Source organism: Branchiostoma lanceolatum, chromosome 10 (assembly GCF_035083965.1).
Source record: "Branchiostoma lanceolatum isolate klBraLanc5 chromosome 10, klBraLanc5.hap2, whole genome shotgun sequence".
NCBI classification, from domain to species: domain Eukaryota; kingdom Metazoa; phylum Chordata; class Leptocardii; order Amphioxiformes; family Branchiostomatidae; genus Branchiostoma; species Branchiostoma lanceolatum.
In genome coordinates this window covers 11,209,134-11,229,526 of record NC_089731.1, presented here as the reverse complement: position 1 = coordinate 11,229,526, position 20,393 = coordinate 11,209,134, and the positions used below count along the sequence as shown (strand labels likewise).

The window sequence follows — 20,393 nt, the reverse complement described above, 5'->3', positions numbered from 1 at the left end:
CGTGTTCAGAAGCTTGCTGTTGTTGTCTGTTCGCGGCAGAGTCGGTACAGCTGCGTTCCTATTTCGTGACGGCGGCCGGGACGTGTTGTCGCCCGATTTCGGTCCGGGTAGCTCCGATGCGCCTACGGCCATGGTCTTCACTTCACCGTGCTGGGAGATCCTCGAAATAATGGATGCTGTCCTCCCGCTCTTGAACACCATTGAACTGCAATGTTCTAGGTTGTCAAGTGTTCTTCGCTGTGACAAAAGTCGGCAGCAAACCCTACATGATTACCGTAGCCACCAGTTAAGTGCAGTAATAGACAATAACAACCTGCTCGGCGCCCTGCTGCGATGTTAGCTATCATGCAGCCCGAGGTCTTTGTGACGACCGACTATTTGTCATGCGCGGTCATGGGTCAGAAGGAATCAGGTGATACCTTCACACTATAAAAGGCAACGTGTAACCACACCCGGGTGTTAGTTATAGGTCCTCCGCCCGCCGACGGAGTCCCTAGCTCTTCGTCTACGAGATCAACCACCCGGAGAAAATGTCCAGCAAGCGAAGCCGAGGAAAATTGTCTGCAAGCCGCGAATGCGTTCGGGCACGTCTGTACGGCAGTTTTCTCTCGGTTGTCCCTTCTTTTCGAAGGGAGAGGATAGGTTTGTTAGTGGTTATTTGAACTGGTAGGGGGAAAGTTTTAGCATTTACTTTGTAGTTAACGTTGTGTCGATTTTTTGGCTTGGCCACGTGTTGCAATATCTTATTTTTGAAAGGCTGTGTTCGAGTGACTCCAGTCTTTGTGTTGTGTATTTGTTGTTTAACAGTTGCGCAAGACTTTTTGCTTGACTAGAGATAGCCGGAGTTTTATTCTCGTGCTATTTGGTCATTTCCTTTGTCCTTTGTTCTTTGTTCTCTTCCAGCCACGCCGGCACGCGGCCAGGTGCCTACATGTGTGACCTAATTAATTTACGTTCCTTTTCAGTAGGCACCACTCACTTGTAGACACTCGTTGATTGGTTTGGACAGCAGGGTACGTTTAACTTACGTTTGTTTGCAGATATTTTAGGAACTTAGCAGGTTAAACTTCGGGAAGCTGCTGCCACGAGGCCAGGACTTTTCCCATTTCTTCGTACACTCGTTGCATTTTCCGTGCGTTTGGTTTCCTTGTGTAGTCTGCTCATGCAGACAATGGTTACAGGTATGCGACACCTGGCTGCACGTGGGAATGTCATTGTTTTTCCTTCCTATTGTCTTTTTTATTCAGGTAATTGGTTTGAATGCACTTGTGTTGGACCAAGTGTAACGTGGTGGATTATTTTCTGCTACTTGCTTTTGTACTTAATTGACGTGTGTTTGAACCATACAGGTCTTTGTGTGCGAGTTACAGCAATGTCAGGCCTGGCCTCTCGAACGGCTCCAGTCAGGTAGGTAGCGGCTCCGGTACATCAGGCACCAGTCCCGGGTCCGACGGCGGCGACGAGTGGGTCTGGTCCAGCGAGGGACAGCTCAGGCGTTAGCTATAGACCAGGTCGTCACACTGCGGGACCGTAACGAGGAGTCACCTTGGCCATCCAGCAATCAGTGGGGCTGTGCGACCTCATTCAGATTCCCGATTTCCCGGTAGAGGGGGCGGTAAACATTTCCTGTTCTCTAGGATTTCTTTTGTTTGTTTCCGGTTGAATTTATTTCAGACGTTACGCGATTGATTGTGAGATTGTGTATGGTTGCTTGGTAGTTTGAATGCGTGTATTAGTGGTGGTGAAAGTTGAAAAAAAAAAAAAAAAAATCGTCTGAATGGCCCGGGATTGTTCACGTAATCGGCACGTTGTGGTCCTGTGGAACCCGGGCAGGGTATTTGGTTTGGATGTGGTGGCAAAAGTTGGTTGAGGAGGAGAAGAGGATTGTATTTAATGCCCTGTTCTTAACGTGTGTTTTAACTATGCAGGTCTTACCGCAGTACCAGGCCCGTCCTCCCAATCGACTCCAGTCCCGGCTCAGCAGGCAGCTTCGTCCGCGACCCAGGCAGCCCCTGCTACTGGTCAGCAGGCTCCGGCTGTAGTCCCGAATCCGACGATGGCGCTGCCCAGTCCAACCCAGCAAGGGGTTACTTCAGCGCAGCAAGCGACACCAGTACCGAGATTGTTCCAGTAAACGGCACGTTGTGGTCCTTGGGAACCCGGGCAGTGTGGATGGACATGCAAGGATTTAAGATTATTTTTTCCTTGTCTTGTTGCCTTGTGTTTTGGGACACATTCCTCAGTTCTCTTCAACGTGTTTTGACTATGCAGGCACCTTGTCAGAGCTTCACCATCCCACGAGCCCGTTCTACCTCCGGCAGTTCCCTTGACTCTGATGCACCCAGGCAACCCAGGGGATCCTGCCAACAGCTACCAGACGCCAGGCAGGCATCATGTCAGAGCTTCACCGTCCCACGAACCCACTTTACGAATTCTCACCAGAGTTCCCTACGGTTTCATGCCGCCCCCTATAGTTTTGATCCACATGATTTTTGACTAAATCATCTTTGTTTTTATTGAGCTCTGTATTATTTTGTGTCGTGATTACGCTTCTCTAATGTTTTTGACAAAATATTTGATTGTTGTTTTCCTTTCCCCTTTTACGTTGTGATTGTTTTTTGGTTGTTGTTTATCTACTTCGGCCTTTCGAAATTTTCCCTGTTGTGTGTCCCGGTTTCGGCAGGTGAGTATGTGTTATTTTGTGTATATGTTAATTTGTGCATGTGTTCCCGGTAAGGCATTAAGCCAAGGGGGAGTGATGTAATATTTCCCGGATTCGGCGCTTTGTCGAACGGGGTATGTGTTAATGTGTGCATGTGTTCCCGGTAAGGCATTAAGCCAATTGGGAGTGATGTAATATTTCCCGGATTCGGCGCTTTTGTCGAACGGGGTATTTGTGAATGTGTGCATGTGTTCCCGGTAAGGCATTAAGCCAAGTGGGAGTGTTATTTTCCGGGTTCGGCACTTTGTCGAACAGGGTATGTGTTGTTGCGTACATGTGTTCCCGGTAAGGCATGAAGCCAAGTGGGAGTGATGTAATATTTCCCGGATTCGGCGCTTTGTTGAACGGGGTATGTGTTAATGTGTGCGTGTATTCTCTGTAAGGCATGAAGCCAAGTGGGAGTGATGTAATATTTCCCGGATTCGGCGCCTTGTCGAACGGGGTATTTGTGAATGTGTGCATATGTTCCCGGTAAGGCATTAAGCCAAGAGGGAGTGTTAGATATTTCTTGTTTTCGGCGCTTGGGAGTTTTAGTGTTTTTAACTAGCTGTGAATGAGCGTTGTTAACTATACGTTTCACCAGGTGAAGGGTTACCGCCAGGCTATGGAAATCGCGGGGGCAGATTCTGAGACATTTTGTAATGACTTATTTCATTTGGTAAGATGTGGTTTTAGAGTGTTGTATAAATTGAACCGGCTCGGACTCTGATTCTCGGCATTTATCCAACTGTTTTGTGAAAATAAAGTTTATAAAGAATTATGTTAACAAGAATGAATAAAAGGTTTCAGCGCTTTTAGTATGCTACATGAAAATAAACAAAAGATGTATTCTGGTTATTTATCAAGTGTTGGTATTTATGTTTAGTATTTTCAAGGGCTTGATAACATATAATTATATTTGATGGGTTGTAAATTCGCATCATGTTTGTCCCTTCTTGGGCATATTTATTAAAGTCTGTTTATAGTCTGCCTGTGGTGTTCTATATTTTGTCACCGATAAATGTACGCATATGTACTGAGGTACGTTTACGTATATGCGTATTAATGCATTGTCTTATATATATATCTATATATATGTTTTAGTTTGGCTGTCGGTACGTGTACACGTTTATACGTATGGTTTAATTAGTGATCTGTTAACTAACTTGATTTAGTGTTTCAACGTTCGATATGCATCAGCCAAAGTTTTTCGTAATCGTTTATTTTCACTTTTAAGGGATGTTATAATGGAGAAATGAGAATGGGAAGAAAAATAGAAAGCAATATCAAGGTTAACTTATTACTGAAGTTGTTGAAGTAATTCGAGTGAGATTAAGGCACATTGAACATGAGTTTTTATCAAAGGGGATGGCAACATGCACTTTGAGCAAAAGGGGCGAAGAATAGATGATGAGTGAGGGGAAGGAAAGAGATATCAGTTGCAGAAGGTTAGCATTAGATAGAGTTAGTAAGGGATAAATGTGACGTTGTGATGAAAGTAAAAGGTAAGGTAGACTGACAGATACAGCGTTGGCGGAAGACGGCAATTTCCGCATCACCCATTCCGGAGGACCTATGACTGCGCATGACAAATAGGAAACTATTTGTCATGCGCGGTCATGGGTCAGAAGGAATCAGGTGATACCTTCACACTATAAAAGGCAACGTGTAACCACACCCGGGTGTTAGTTATAGGTCCTCCGCCCGCCGATGGAGTCTAAAGCGACCCACCCACCCAAACCCTGGGACATTTTCTCCGGGGGCATAGATATCCGCTCAGGGGCGTTCGCCTCAGCCGATATGAATCGTTAGGCTCCAGACGGCAATTTCCGCATCACCCATTCCGGAGGACCTATGACTGCGCATGACAAATAGGAAACTGTTTGTAGTTCTTCAGTTCCGTACACACCGCGCACCGTCAATGAATACACCTATACAGCCGCACCGCGCTACGTGTAGCACAGCACACCCCACATGTCACCACAATGGCTCGTAGGACTCTTCTGTCGGTGTAACAACAACAATCCCCGCACTCGCTTGGTACCGTGACGGTTTGGGGCGCGCGCGTGGTAATTATGGTCTTGTTTGGCCACGCCCTCGTATGCATCCACCCGTCAATCAAGACATAGAACTCTAGGACAAGTCACTCTCACTGAAGACTATATACCGGGGAAAAGAAGAGAGCGTTTTCGTCCGTTACCTCTGTTGTTCTGCTGTAAAAGCACGCGTCAAACAAGTCTTGGCCCACACAGAGGCATAGTCAAACTAAATAATTGAAGCGCCAATACCTGTTCTACAGGTAAGCACTTAGTCCATACAGTAAGAATCACAATCGCTGACACCGCGGATTACACAGTACAACAACACAATCGAGCGGAAAGCTATTCCCACGCAAACGTGCAATCAGACGACTTACTGACATTATTATCCTGCTCGCTGTGTGTAGCTAAAATAATTTCCAAGGTTTAACACAAAAGCCAACTATAATTGGAAGCTGACATTCTGAACAGGTGAATGAGACTTAGTCATGTTGCTTTTGATGAAATTGTTTGACCTGTCCCTTATTCTAGTCTAGAAAAAACAAAGCTATCAAAGTGCCTGTCCTTCAAGTAGCTTGCTACAATATAGTCTGTTCGTTATCATGATTTTGTGGCCTATATTTGAACACTGTCAAAGTACTGTCAAACATGCTTATATAATATATATTTTGGTGTTTTTTTGGCCCTGGGCATTTTTAATTTAGGACAGGGGCGTGGAATTTTGCATGGATTATGGACATCTACTTCATTGTGAACGAAGCCACTGATTACAACAACGTAAAATTCCTATGTCAAGAATCACTGCGTCAGAAATATGTATGCAATGTACTAGCCTCTACCAGGCTCCAGAGGTGGTTGGAAAGAGTAGAATAGACCAAATAGACAGATAACATGCCATAGGGGCTAGGAGTTAGCCAGGGAACTACAATTTGCCTCCTGAGTTACCTCCTCAATTTATACTCTTTCCTGCCACCTCTGGAGCCCTTTAGTACTCGAGTACTCTATCAGAACACATGTAGACAAAATTATAGACAAAAATTCTAAGTCAGGATGGCGCCTAAGCCATTAAGTTGCGTTCTATAGTTTGCTGATGCTGTAATACCGCAATTTACCGTAATACAGTAATTCTAACCCAACATTTAGATTATAGAATTGTCCAGGGACAGAAATTGTCATTGTCTTTGATTTTTACCTCAGATGAGGACAGATACGGTGAAAAGGTTCAGTTTTTGTGCTTTTGTTATTGTAAACATCATGCTTTAGTCTTTAACACTACCTTATCTCGTTTAGAAGATAAGCAAATCTATTTCTAAGCTCTTTATGGTCGCCCGGCCGGCAAATGATGTTTTCACCCTACAGTTAACACTAAAAATCTGCACCTTTTATAGCTTTACAGTGCTTGTCGGTTGTATATCAATCGCCTTTCCATTTTATATATAAGCTGTAGTTGTAACTCTGGCTGTGACGGTCTATGTGTACAATGATTTAACTCTGCGAAAATGTGTTTTTCTGATGACGAAATTGCCCCGAAGGCTAAATTACCGCTTGTGTTGTTACACCAGTCTTCAAATACCGCTTAATTAGAGCAAATGATTGATTACGTACCCAGCTCTCAAGAACTTAACAACTCTCGCTACTTTCGCCTGAGTTTCAATGGTCAGTTGTCAACATATATTTTCTGTTCCGTGAAACCTATTTTTTGTGTGCATTAATGCAACTTAGAAAAGTGTTAAGGGACGCTAGAATATATATGTTCGGTCGGAAAGGCGTACTGAAAATACAAGTGTAACGTTACTAGTTTTAAGGACAAATCTTCAAACCCAACAAAATCGCTGTCCTAAGCTTAAACAAGCGCGGTCTTCCGGCTTATTTTGAATGGAGATCGCGAACACTTCGCAAGGAATGTTCCACAATATCCTCTGCCTTGCTTGTCTAAGTAAGACACAGGTGCTCCTCTTGTGGGGGGGGGGGGGGGGGGGGGGCTACACGGTGCCACTAGATGACAGATCAGTCCGAACATAATTACAGCCTTGTTGGAACAATCACACCACAAACGGAAGGCAGACGTCAGTCTAAATCTTCAATTATAGACTATTGTGAGGGTCCTATAACAGTTTATCTCCCTTTCCTGTCAGTTCGTATCCCCCTTATCCATTGTAACCTCACGTCTAAGCCTACCATGTGGGTTTCCATTAGCTTGCTCTATGCTTGACTTCATTTTAGACCAGTATTTAGAAACGTTGCTTGGTACATCTGTCATAACAACAGTGTCTTCATAACATGTTAGCGACCAACCTTCTGAAAACAAAGACTCAGTTCTTGCGTAACGCCAACAAGTATTGCATAAGAACAGTGATGTAAATACGTAATTAAGAGCGCCGTCTTTGCTTTGCAAACCGAGTGGCCGGTACATAGATTATGGTGCTATAAGTATAACTAATGCAAGTGTGTTGACGGAACACGCGTATAACAAGGGAAAGGTAAAAAGACATGAAATTTAAAGCCTGAATTTGGGTATGTTTTAACTAAACCTGGCTAAATTTTTGTCATCTTTAAAAACATTAAGGCAACCAACTGGCTTTGTAGTACATGTACGTGGTGAAAGAAATTGTTTTCTCACACCATCTCCCTTGGTGATTGTATTTGCCACTAACAACAGTACTGTGGAGGCTCCAAACTGAAGTCCCTCGGTCCTCTGTTCTAGCCACAGTCTAAAGGCAATATCGACGCACACCCGAAATGATACTAAATAAGACAATAGAATGAGCAGTAAATGATAAACGAGTTGACTGATTAAGTACTTCATAAAGATAAGATTCCATGCGTCTGTTTTCACCGTAGTGTGTTTCCCAGAAGACGACAACCTTTAGTGACGCATCGACATGAGTAAACATTTTCTTCGAGCTCAACAAACAATGAAGTAAATATCTACACAGTTACGTGTGTCAGTTAATTTGAACGGAGGAAACAGAGCTCAATGGATTCTGCTAAAAGTTGACGTCTATGGCGTCGATCAAAGTTTATTCATTTGTTTGTTTGTGGCGTCGAATGGCCTAGTGGCAGGCTAGCGGACACAAGGTCAAGAGGTCACGAGTTCGATTCCTGGCATTCCAAGCTAGACAATGTGTCTTTGGGGAAAGGCACTTAACACGACTTTCCTAAATCCACCTAGGTGTAAAAATGGGTACCTGATTTTGGTTGGGGAGGTAAAAGGCGTTGGAAGGAGAGAGATGGGCTCCGTCTTCCAATACCGTGCCCTACATGTAGATACAGTAGATAACAACCCACTGCCCCTATGGCCCCGAATCTAAAGAGGACATAGAACTAATTTATTTTGACATTTGTTTGATTGTTGTATGTATGCGACCTCACTTGTCATGATTCAGTCGAAAGCTAAAGTAACCACAGCGGTTGGAGACCCTGGCGATTTACGATGTTTTCATCAATGTGGAACAAAAATAAACCTGGCTGAATTTTAGGCATCTTTAAGAAAATGAAGACAATACCAACTAGCCTCCGCGTATGTGTTGAAAAAAAGATTTTTCTCACTCCATGTCCCTCTGGCTTGGTGATTGCATTCGACACTAACAACAGTACGATGAAAACTCCAATCTGAAGCTGTATCATTGTTATAGACAGTTTCTAACAGTTCTGCATTGTTAAAATTTATCAGGATATTCTCAGAAGAGGCCTAGAAAATGAGAAACGTAGCACACCCTCTACATAATTAGCCCAGTATCATAGCATGATAGCTTGATGTCTCTCGATCATTTTAGGTATGATGTGCTATGCTTCAGGACATCATGGTTCAAAGGCTCATCACGTAAATTATGCGAATTAGGCAAATATGCCCCGAATTGATAATGAATTATAAAACTCGTGTAATACTTGTCCAAATGACGTAAAACCTTGTGAAACTTCACAAAGCCACAGCAGAGTGTACATTTGACTGTTGAAATCGCCTTGCATGTTTCTATGACAACCGTTGTTTAGAAAAAGATACTTCCATAGCAACGGACAGCTAGGCCTATATACAGTTTATACTATTAGGCCTGGATCAGAAGAGGGCGCGGCTGTGTGGGAATGGGAGAAACGCCTGAGGAGATGTTTCTCTCCGGCCTACTGTTACACAAAGGCGTGGACATATCTCTGTTCCGCAGAGTTGCAAACAGACCCGTTCCCGTGACGGTTCCGGCCGACAGTAGTTCCAGCCTTACGTGACCGTACTGTGTGTCACAGGTATGCTGGCTAGTACACGTTGTAAAACACCTGCTCCCAGCCTCTAACAGGGAAGTCACGAAGAACGTCGTCGGTTCCAGTTAACGTTACCGTCTCACTGGACCCACGGCATGCTGACGGCGTCGCTGCGTCTTAAACTGGATTTGTGTTACCCTTAGGAATATCATTCAAAACGTACAAGTATGACCCAATAGACAACAAAACACACAAAACTTAAAAAGATTTGCTTTTCTGTCGATGAAATTCGTTGAGTGCTTTGATCGGCCGCAGCGACGCCGCTGATCTATGTGCCACTAGGCAATACAATAAGGAGAACAACAATAACATTTGCACATACATGTATGCAGAGAGATAGACAGAAGTTCTGGACAATCTTGCGATTCTGGGACAAAAAAATGCAAGATGTACAGTACATGGAAATTTAGAGAGCAATTCACCACTGTGAATTTTTTTAGATTTGAATATGGACGGTTCAAGTTTATTTGTACAACACTTAACATACCTTTCAGTTCTAGCTGTTTGCTTGTCAAAACGCCGTGACGATTTGACTAAGATACCAATATGATAGACCCTATTACACCCATTCCACCACACACGTACACAAACACAAAACACTAGTACTATTTACACACAAGCGAGAACGGACATGTGTGCAGAACATGTTGTCATTGCGGCTCTACAAACACAAGGAAAAGTAAAGTAATTCTGCAAATTAGTCATTACGGGGTAATTGAACTAATACAGGCGTTTCCCTTTGCTGTGTAATTAACGTCGTACACACAAAAACAACAACAGAACAGCATCAAACCTAGCTTCGCTAAGAACTACTAGTACTTCGGTGTTATGATGCGGTACAATACATTTACAAATTCTCACAGGTATATTTGCTTGTCTCAAGTATGTGCCAGAATGGTTGATGATTCGGGCTTTTCGTCATTTTTTTAATTGTCCCAAAAAGAATTCTTAGATGCAAACCCTTGTGTATTTTGTCTTGTTGACTACCCAGTACATTGTACATCAACAAAGGAAGTTTTTGCTGAGCACACGAGTTAAGTCATAGAAATTTGGTATGGTGGTGGGTCGGATTATCGGAATTAAAAATAGAATTTTTGGAGGCCATATCTCTGTGAATTCTGTCTTGTTGACTACCCAGTACATTGTACATCAACAAAGGAAGTTTTCGCTGAGCGCTCGATTTAAGTCGTAGAAATTTGGTATCGTTGTGGGTCGGATTATTAGAATTAAAGTAGAATCCTTGGATGCCATACCTCTGTGTATTTTGTCTTGTTGGCCACCCAGTACATTGTATATCAACAAAGGAAGTTTTCACTGTGCGCACAACTTAAGTCGTAGAAGTTTTTGTGGAATGGGTGGTTGGATTATTAGAATAAGTAGGTAGAATTCTTGATGTCATACCCCTGTGTATTTTGTCTTGTTGACCATCCAGTACATTGTACATTGACAAAGGAAGCTTTCACTGAGCTCACTTAAGTCGTAGAAAGTTTATTTTGGGGTCGGATTATCAAAATAAATGTGAAGAATTCCTTTTGTTAGCTTACAAATAAAGTGGACCAAATTCTTGTAACAATAATACTTACGCTTGTGATTGAATTTCAATTCCTTTGGTTAGCTTACAAAAAAAGTGGACCAAATTGTTGTAAAGACTTCTTGATACAAATCTACATATTTGTCCAGTGTGTATCAAAGTCGCCAGGGGGCGCGTCTAACAGTTGTCGTGGTTTGCGTTCATCACACCAATGGGGATATCAGTGACGTTGGTGAGGTATTTCCAGTCGTTGACCCCCTGCAGCGTACTGATGAAGAAGGCGGAGACAAACCCCTGGATGAAGGTGTGGTACTCCGCCCAGTTGTCAACATTCCCCGTCTTACAGAAGTGAGTAGTGTGGCAGACTGAAATGTCAAAATTTGATATGATTAGGGATAGACTAGGACAGAAATACTTGGTGAATTCTTGCGGGTAACAGTTCCTATACTTGTTCTCTACCCCCTATGTACTGGTATACGTTTTTCTCAAAACCTTACGGTACAATTTTCGACCCTACAATTCTGAAAGTTCCTTCTCTTTTTCCTCCTCAGTTGTCATGTCTTACTAACTTATACTTTTTTCAAGATATATGAAAAGTGAGGAAAAATGCAGAAAACCATGAACAAATAACGGAATGTTAATAAATAACTGTGTTTTGAGTTGTAGTTTTGAAAAGAAATACATACTTTCCCACATCGTGTGGTCCAGAATATCACAGTGTCCTTGATTCTGTAAAAGCAATAGTACATTTAATTTAGTTGCCAGCATCTACTATGAGCATTGGGTTTCACTAGTACTGTATAATACTTTGCTTTATGTTACACTTTCGCTGTCATAATCATTTTAAGCATATGTTATGTTGCCGAATATAAAACTTGATCAAAATCTAGTTTGCTCCTTGCGGCTCTTCGACTGATTGTCCTTCAGAGGCGTTTGTACACAGTACCAAGAATCCTAGAGCTTTGAATACATTGCATATTGTTGTATACTTTCACTGTAGCTGTGTGTAGAAAACTGTAGATACGAAATCTCCTTACTGGAATATTGGTCACTCCTTCAAAGCTTTGTAGTTTTCCATACCTTTGTTTCCAGCAGTGTCTTGGGACAGGACCAGTGGTCGTAGATGTAATTCCAGTCCATGCCTTTGACACAGCAGTAAGGGAAATCCTCGCAAAACTTTGTGCCGTACATCAGCGCCGGCAGGCGGAAAGCAACGGAACTGCCTCCTGACAGAGCGAAGCTGAACGGCTCGAGGAACGCTGTCGACTAGTGAGAGAACCAGTGTACACATATATGAGGAAATAAATGCCCTGATCACATAAAGCACACACTTCCCTTAACACAAGCTACATAAGCTCTATGGGAAAACAACATAATAACTCTGTTTTACCCGATGTAACAATGAATTCGTTTGAAGATCCTGTGTTGAATCGCCAGTAGACATTCCCTCATAATAAGACTCGTCCTGACTTACCTTCACATTCGTGCGATTGAGTAGAATCATTTCCAGGGTGATAGAACAGCCGGCAGAGTGGCAGAAAACACCAGTGTTCTCCCAGTCCACGGACACACCTGTCGTTTGATTTGTCAGGTAAGCGTTTAGGTGTTTCCTAGCCTGGAAGACATGAAAGACGTACACTATTTCTATATATCTACGTATGAGCTCGTTTAGGTTCAATGTCTTGTTTCGTGTTTTTTTCGTGTCTTATGATTGTTTATATTGATTCCAACGAAGAACGCAAGCCCCGCATTAGTAACGTAATGTATACGTAGGTATAGAACCTTACTATTAATTTTCATTGTCTGTCTCACACGTATATTCACTCGCTTTATACATGTACATTATCATTAATTGTTGTTCACTTGTAATTATCCTACGGACACGAATATGCTACAAACTTTATCACCATATTCTACAAATGTACGTAGCGCACTGTATTTTCTTACTGCCGATGATTGTGTATCTCATCAAGGATATATGATCATAAATTTTCACAGTAATATACTCTTTCCTTTCATAAGGCATTATTGATAATATATCACACATTCATGACACTCCGATAGTTGAGATATCACAAACGTCTCACCCAGTCCTGTTGTTGTAAGAACGTGTGCGCAGGGGATGCCGGGAGGTTCTGCGTCCGTGTGCCATCCCGGTCTGCGGTAAGTCCGTCGGTCGAGGTCCCGGAGTCGGAGCGCATATCCACCCCCATCACCACGAACCCGTGCGCCGAGACACGGCTCAACACGTCTGCGGAAAGAGTGATTTGCTAAGGCTACACCAAGTAATTTTTATGGATGACGTCCGCGCGCGCATTGATTTTGGTCTGTTCCCAGGAAAAAAAAAAAACACAAGAAATTCCGCTTCCTGTAACTATGACCAAAGAGTTATGACAGTGCCGCAAATCAAAGGGATATAGAAAGAAACAGGACAGGACAACAACTGCTGTTCAACTTCAACTGATTTATTCAAATTATTGCTGTTTTCATGATGAATAAAAGAATTGTTAGCTGTTACACTGTGTTCTCTCATTCAATTTGTGTCCTAACATGTGTCATCGACTATTATATTTCAAATCTAGGCATCTTGTTTTTTCGGCCCTTCTTGTTTTTTTCCGCGCTCTCGCATTAGATTTGGGGTCTCCAAAGGACGTCATCCATAAAAATTACTTGGTGTAGCCTAATATTGCTAGTGATCAAACGTACACCATTACCAGCGGACTAGTCCCCTACTTAAATAACCCTGTGTGGCCTAAGGCAGGGCTATAGAAATGGAGATGGGCGCCACCCAATTACACGGAAAGGTGTGGGAATGATATCAATCTACGTGACTTCAGGTTATATGCATGAAGCCCTTTCCATCTGTCCAAACCTGGCCAATAAGGCATTTAAGTGTCAATATTTTTTACGAAACACATAAACTATGTGGTCATACTACGAAAATTCATAATGACTTTTATGTACCATATACAACACACGCAGATGCATAGAATTCACGCTTAGGCTTAAAAATGCTTATCAAAAGCCCATCTTCATTTTCATCATTATCTCCAGCAACATCATTGGTGGACTGGTTTGTTTGTTCGCATTATCATACCTATCGAAATAACCTGTAAGCATTTCTGGATTGGGCGGACTTGAACCACATATCTTGGTATATGTTTGTGGTCTCAGACAGCAGTTCTGTCATTGAACCACCTATCTTGGTAGATGTTTTTGTGGTCTCAGACAGCAGTTCTCTCATACCTGTGTATCCCATCTCAGCTCGGATGGCGCCGTCAAAACCTCCAGTAAACAGCAGAACGGCGTACAATCCTGGGCGGGCCGGGTAGTATACTACGGAGGGCATATACATACACACAGTATTCGGTGTTCTGTCCAAGACCATAGGCATAGCATGTTGCTTTAAACAGCTTGTGGCTAGTTAAAATCATATATCTGTGTGAAATATGTTTTAAACGTTGAACTTGTTCGGCACTACACCTTTGAAAGGCTTAGTATATTGATATAGAAACGAACACCAATTGTGTACGCGGTCTTCTGAAACATATGCATGATGTCTAACTTCAGTCTAGTCCTTCGTGAAAGTTGCCTCGATCTTCAAACAGAAGATAGCCCTGACTGTTCATCTAAAGGTTACGGTAGAATAAAGAGAGACACCTACCGACGGCGTGGCGTGGTACATCGTCCTTAGATTCTGACAAGGTGAAGTTTTGGACAGGAAGGGCCCCACTTTTGTACGGGTTCTTTTCGTCCACGTACAGACTAGTTGTGCCTGAGTATATGGAATTGTACAAGCTTTATTGACACAACAAACGTACAACAACTTTTGTAAGGTCTTCCACAATTATACATGCAAACAACAACAATGAAAAACAAATGAATTAAGCTACGCACAAGTATGTGAATGAATCAATATATGTCGAGTTTAACGTATCACTTATAGTTCTATGTTCTAAACATATTTTAATCTATTCGTGCGCAGTAAGTGTCTCCTTCAAGAATGTAATTAGATTCGTATATATGATGGAATGTATCAAATTATGTTGAGCGTTTATCATAATATCATGAACAATATCCACCATATAATTAAAGTGATATCCGTAGCTTGAAAACCGTTTTTTAAACCTTTGTCCCCCAGAAAATTCTTTCTGTGAATGTTTAACTTAGATTTAACGCTTTCCTGCGATGTCTTTTTTTGTAAGAAAATGGATCGACTAGTAACTGAGGTATGTACGAAGACTACCTGAAATTGTATTGAGAAGATTTTTTTTACGTACCTGCAGTGATCATCATAAGAAATCCCAGACTTAGAACAACACTAACACTCATGGTGGCAACCTTGCTGTTTTGTATCCGGCGTCCTTTTTGCGATTGGCATTACACGTACCTTGCTCTTTGATGTGACCCTTACACATAAGGTCATTGTCCGGCTACTAACTAAGCCTTCACCTTGAGAGTAGCCATCGTATGATGTTTGGGTTATTCCACACATCATGTGGGGGAGGACTGCGTGTGAATGTCAATACGATACAAATATCATTGAACACATTAACAACCATACACATATTCCTTTTTTTCTACCTTTCCATGTTGGTACATTATTACTGGGTGATAGCGCCCTGTTTAGAACTGTACTGACGTGAACATAATCATTGTTGCACCGTGATCCGCCCCCTTTGCAAGCTTTTGTGACATTCACTGACTGTATGCTAGCACAACATCAATATAAAAAAAAATAATTTTCGGTTCAACTGTACTGTTGTTGTGATATGTAAAGTCGTAATCTCCGCCAGACTCATTCAGGAATACGTAGTTGACATTAATATTAATATTGAGTAAGTCAATTGAAGCCATTGCACCTTCGTAGCCCTTGTACCCTATGGACATTGCTCGGTCAACTTACCAGGCCCTATCATTAGCCCCAAGAGGACCTTGTGCTGGCTAATAATAGTGTCCTTTGCGTTTAAGTTGATATCTTACTGTTACAATATATGTGTTTATGTCAACTCGAATCGATTGTGTTCTGCAAGGAGAAGCTAGGGCTGCGGTAAAGCAGTACGAAGGACTTCAAATCCGTACGTTTTTTCCCACTCTGGTTAATTGGGAAAGAGCCAATAAGCCTTAATCACTAAATTTCCTGACTGACGCAAACAGTCGACTTATCTTCATTCCTCAGAACTGAACGCCTACCACACAAAAGAACGTGTGCCCAACCCACCGCATATCTTTTCAACTACGTGTCTGATCAGGTAGATTTAACTCCTGACCGGCCCAGCAAGTATACCGGGCGGCCATTGCCGATAAATCACGACAATTGTGAACGAGGCGATCGTTCTACAATCTCCTACGAACCTTATCCAGATCTTTGTCGTAAGAAGTTAAGAACACTTTCTTTGTTTCAGGGCCATTCAACTTCTCTCAAGGCGACAGACAGGGACTAGGTATTCTCGATTTTGGTAAGTTTACAGTGCGTCCTTGTCAACATTTTGGACTATCATTAGATTCTCTAGTACACATGTTTTGTATTGATTATTCAGTACTGGTTGATAAAATCGACAAAATGCGTTGACGTCGACAATATTTTACCTCTTCAGTCTATTTTTAACCCGGATAACAAACATACCTTTGCATGCACGAATGCGTTGTCAATCACATTGTATTGTCAACAGTTTAGAGTAGAATGAAGACTTTAGACTATAGCAAACTAAGAAAAAGTCTCAAGTATTCACCCGTGATTCAATAAGTGTGACCTAGCGTACAGTATACGTGTAGCGTATGAACGGCGTCCATGTTGACTGACAACAAATCGTACAAATTTGTTCTTTCATGTTGATATAGAATATCTCAAAGGAATAGTACTTATATCTAAGCATCTTATACGATATTTCATTTGATGTTTTCAATTCTGTATCATACCTACTGCCGTTGAGTTTGAGGTATATATACCGACAAGACAGTTTGCGTTTTGTGCAGGAATCTTGTAAACAGACAAGGCTCATTGTATACAGTCAATGAACCAGATAATCCAAAATTTGGTCGACGCCTATGACTGGGTCGACAAAAATGACCTATGCTCCCAATGTGCGTTGCTATGTTTAAACACTCTCCCGTGACATTGTACTTTTCGTCTTGTGTACAACCTTTATCTAAATGAAAACCACCCGGACAAAAGAAGAGAAGTCACTGGCGCTTTGAAAATAATGCACAAGAGCGTACAAAAAACGTATATCAAGCGACGGACACGCAGACATGTTGTTTCGTACGTACGCATCCTTTGGTATAGATAGCAATCACAACGCTTACTGTCATTCCTGTGTAGCAACATAGGTGGCGCATTTCCACAGCGATGTGCCGTTGTCGTCTCCAGGACAGCTTCTGCGGCTGTTGTACTCTCCGCCATGGCTCGATATTTGTTGGGATCGTCCATCTGGTAACTTGAAATGTCACTCTTCTTTGTCGGTAATGAATTCAAATGTGTGTTTTCTTAGAAATTTAGACAGAATTATTCTAGGTGCTAAGACATATGGTTCGCACCCGAGCACATGTTCTTGATTGTTATTCAGTTGCACCCTTGGTTACACTTCAAGCTATTTATATAAAACATAATGATATTTTCCAAAATGATTGTAAACATTTAGGCTTATTCAATCTGCTACAATAGTGTGTCCTTCCTTTTATTTACAGATCCTCTCTATGTTGGGTGGCCTGGCAGCATTCTCGTTGTATGGCGTAATATTTGAAACAGGTAGAAGGCTCTTTTTCATTGTTGCAATGACTTCACAATACACACGTTACGCATTACGTTACATAGAATTTACAGTTTATTCTCCACTTCGTACTATGTCTGGACTATTCGATATCAAACAAAAACAGCATTTCTTGTGATGAATTTCCCGTAGAGCCAATTAGACCTGCTGAGATCACCGGTGTCATTTTCTACGCGTTGTCTATCCTGGTGTCCATCGTCCTCATCGTTGGTATCTTGAAGGTGAGAAAGGTGTCATCAAAGTTCAAACCAGTACAGACTGGGTGTGTGTGTGTGGGGGGGGGGGGGTGGCAACATGCCGTTTGCCATGTAAATGAACATCTGGGTCCTGTCCTCAATGCTTGTACTAACCTAGCCTGGAAGTGAAATCAGCCACACAGTCTAAGCATGCCCGTAGCCAGGGGGGGGGGGGGGGGGGGGGGGGTTCGGAAGAACCCCCCCATTGGCTTGAAGGTCCACTTTCACAGGCTTGAAGGTCCACTTTTTAATGTTCAAGATTTTTTTCAAGGTGGACTTATTGGTATCACCAGCAATGCCACAGAGGCTAGAATCCTAGAAAAAAAACTTTGTGTCTGCTTTTTCCTCTGAAATTCTCTCAAAAACACAGGAAACACCCTTTCAGAAGGTTCAATTCTTAGATTTTGAAACGCTCGATGGTCCACTTTTTAACGTCCACTGTTTTTTTTTTCAAGGTGGATCTATTTGTATCACCAGCGAAGCTAAAATCCTAGAAAAACTGCTAACTTTGTCTCTGATTTCTTTCTTTGAAATCCTCTCAAAAACACAGGAAATGCCATATGAGAAGGTTCAATTTTTCAAATTTCCCGGGGGGGCATACCCCCGGACCCCCCCTTGGAAGCTCGCGCCAGCGGCGCTCGTCTCGTGCCTACGGCGATCGCTGGTCCCTCAAACATTAAAAAGAACCCCCCCCCCCTTCAAAATCCTGGCTACGGGCATGCTAAGCCCGTTGTATTACTATCAGCTCTAACAGATAGTTAAATGAACACTGTGTGCTCCGTGATTTCATTATCTCCATGAAAACGAAGGTATTGTTTTCAGATTGCGTGTTTGTTTTTTGTCATGGTGTGTGTGTCCATAGTTATTTGAATATTGTATAGTGACAGGATGTGGTGGAAGATGGTGTAAACGGAGACTTGCAGGCCTAGGATCGGGACTCGGGAGGTTGGCTTGGCCTGTGTCCAAAGTTTGTCCCGCATAGAGCGAGAAATTCACAATGAATTAAACGAGAAATTCACAAACGAATATCACCCGGAGGTATGAGATTTTCGAACTCTTGTTTCTTATTGAAGTGTACTGATACGAATCTTAAGTCTATCATACTTTGAATAACCACTCTGTGTTTTGCAGAAAAACTACAACCTATGTTTGGTATGGATCGTATGGGCGGTTTTCCACCTACTCCTTGCCACAGCCTTGTCGATCGCCTTACTGGTGCACGCCTTTGGTGGGGCATCCATCGAGGAAGTAACTCTTCAGGTACTTATTATATAGTAACTTCTTATGTAGACGTTACTATGGGCTATCGTTATCTCAAATATAACTTCCAGAGATCCAAAGAGAGAAATGTAGAAAGTCAGTGAGAATTCTGTGTTTCGAATTCAACATGTCTTTAACTAGATAATAAAACTGTCACTATTGATTTCCCAGGTACATGTATGATAGGCGTAGACTCAATAGAAATGTACTGAAACAAAACTGAATAGCAACATAATTTCTTAGTAACAACCTTTCTTAATTAGACTCACGAATGTTTCTACTTTGGACTGGTTGGTACTTAAAGTTTAATGACCTTTGTGATTTTGAGTTGTTACTGTTTTGAATTATCTGAGTTGTTTGATTTATTACTCCTATGTTTGATCATTCCTATTTTGTGTTACATAATTGTTACTTGATTACTCATTCAGTCTAAGTCAGACACAGTTTACTGACGCATGTATGTTTTTCTCTATGTTTCTACCATGTATTTGCAATTAGCCCACGGGCATGAACTTGCAATAAACTTCTCTATATGTTAAGCTATCCTTTTGTATCCTGATTTGCTATGATTTGTCATGTAATGAGGGCTCCCTTGGAAATCAGTTACACTTAGTTAACTGAAGGGACCACCCTAAAGATTAATTAAATCAAATCAAAATAAAAGCTAAACTGACAGAACGTATTGATTAACAGACCGAAGGAACGATGTTGTCGGCGACATATGGAACTGTCATCTTGGTGGCTGCTGTTCTGGCATTGGTCTTCTTTTTTGTGATAAGTCCTTTCTTGGTAAGCGTTTTTCTTGTATAGTTTATTTGATCATGAATAGTCTTTTTTTAGATATATACTGTAAAAGAGCAAATGTTTGCGGGGATTTAGTTTCGCGGTAGGAGGAAAATGAACTGTTCGCTGCGGTTTCAAGTTCGCGGTTGAAACTGCCATACAGGCTTATACTGCAAAATGGAAAATGTTCGCGGTGGTTTTTAAGTTTGCGGCCACCGCGAAAACTGCGAACATAAAACCACCGCGAATATTTCCCCTTTTACAGTAGTTAGACATTATTGCATCGTTCATTGATATTATTACCTTTACTTATCACCTTTTGATTTTCGTCCCGTTCTCTCTTTTTCCATATGCATATGAAACTTTTGTATTGTATAATTTTGTTCGTATATCGTATATGTGATATTTGTCCATATTTCAGCTGTATGGCGTCGTGGTTGTGTGCTCCTACTACTGGAAACTAAGACATGATTCGTAGACCTACTAGGCAACGATCTTCCGTTTCGTCTATATGTTTGAGATATAGAGTCACTCTCCTGTTCAAAGATACACGTTGTCAACTTGGAAAAGACTTTAGTAAACAACACGAACAGTCTTTATACACCACTGTAATTTTATAGATGTCAATTTGGAACTAAGAATGCACATATTGATATTCAAAATGGAATAACGAAGACTAGACTTTTGTATCCCTTCACACTTATAAAAGGGATCTTGCGACGTAGGTTGTTCTGCTATGCTAGCATTGATTACATGTACATGTATCACATTATGTTGAAAAGAACAGACTATACCTGCTGGCTGCTTTGTCTGAATTCT

At 41.8% G+C, this 20,393-nt stretch overlaps 1 protein-coding gene and 2 long non-coding RNA genes across 3 annotated transcripts; 2 read left to right on the top strand and 1 right to left on the bottom strand.

Moving 5' to 3' along the window:
* Positions 1-1,503: 1,503 nt before the first annotated feature.
* LOC136443211 (uncharacterized) lies at positions 1,504-3,691 on the top strand. Its single transcript, XR_010757094.1, has 2 exons — positions 1,504-1,615; positions 1,929-3,691. It is a non-coding gene; the product is annotated as an uncharacterized lncRNA (long non-coding RNA).
* Positions 3,692-9,625: 5,934 nt separating this feature from the next.
* LOC136442951 (uncharacterized) lies at positions 9,626-14,857 on the bottom strand. The gene is made up of 8 exons (XM_066439994.1): positions 14,806-14,857; positions 14,190-14,300; positions 13,772-13,861; positions 12,613-12,776; positions 12,000-12,140; positions 11,606-11,791; positions 11,212-11,254; positions 9,626-10,890 (listed from the first exon to the last, which is right to left on the bottom strand). Exons 1-8 carry the CDS (start codon positions 14,855-14,857, stop codon positions 10,703-10,705), a joined length of 975 nt encoding a protein of 324 aa, XP_066296091.1. The 3' UTR covers positions 9,626-10,702.
* A 683-nt stretch (positions 14,858-15,540) lies between these two features.
* Positions 15,541-18,821, top strand: LOC136443546 (uncharacterized). Its single transcript, XR_010757170.1, has 5 exons — positions 15,541-15,984; positions 16,848-16,958; positions 17,213-17,273; positions 17,428-17,516; positions 18,663-18,821. It is a non-coding gene; the product is annotated as an uncharacterized lncRNA (long non-coding RNA).
* Positions 18,822-20,393: the final 1,572 nt, after the last annotated feature.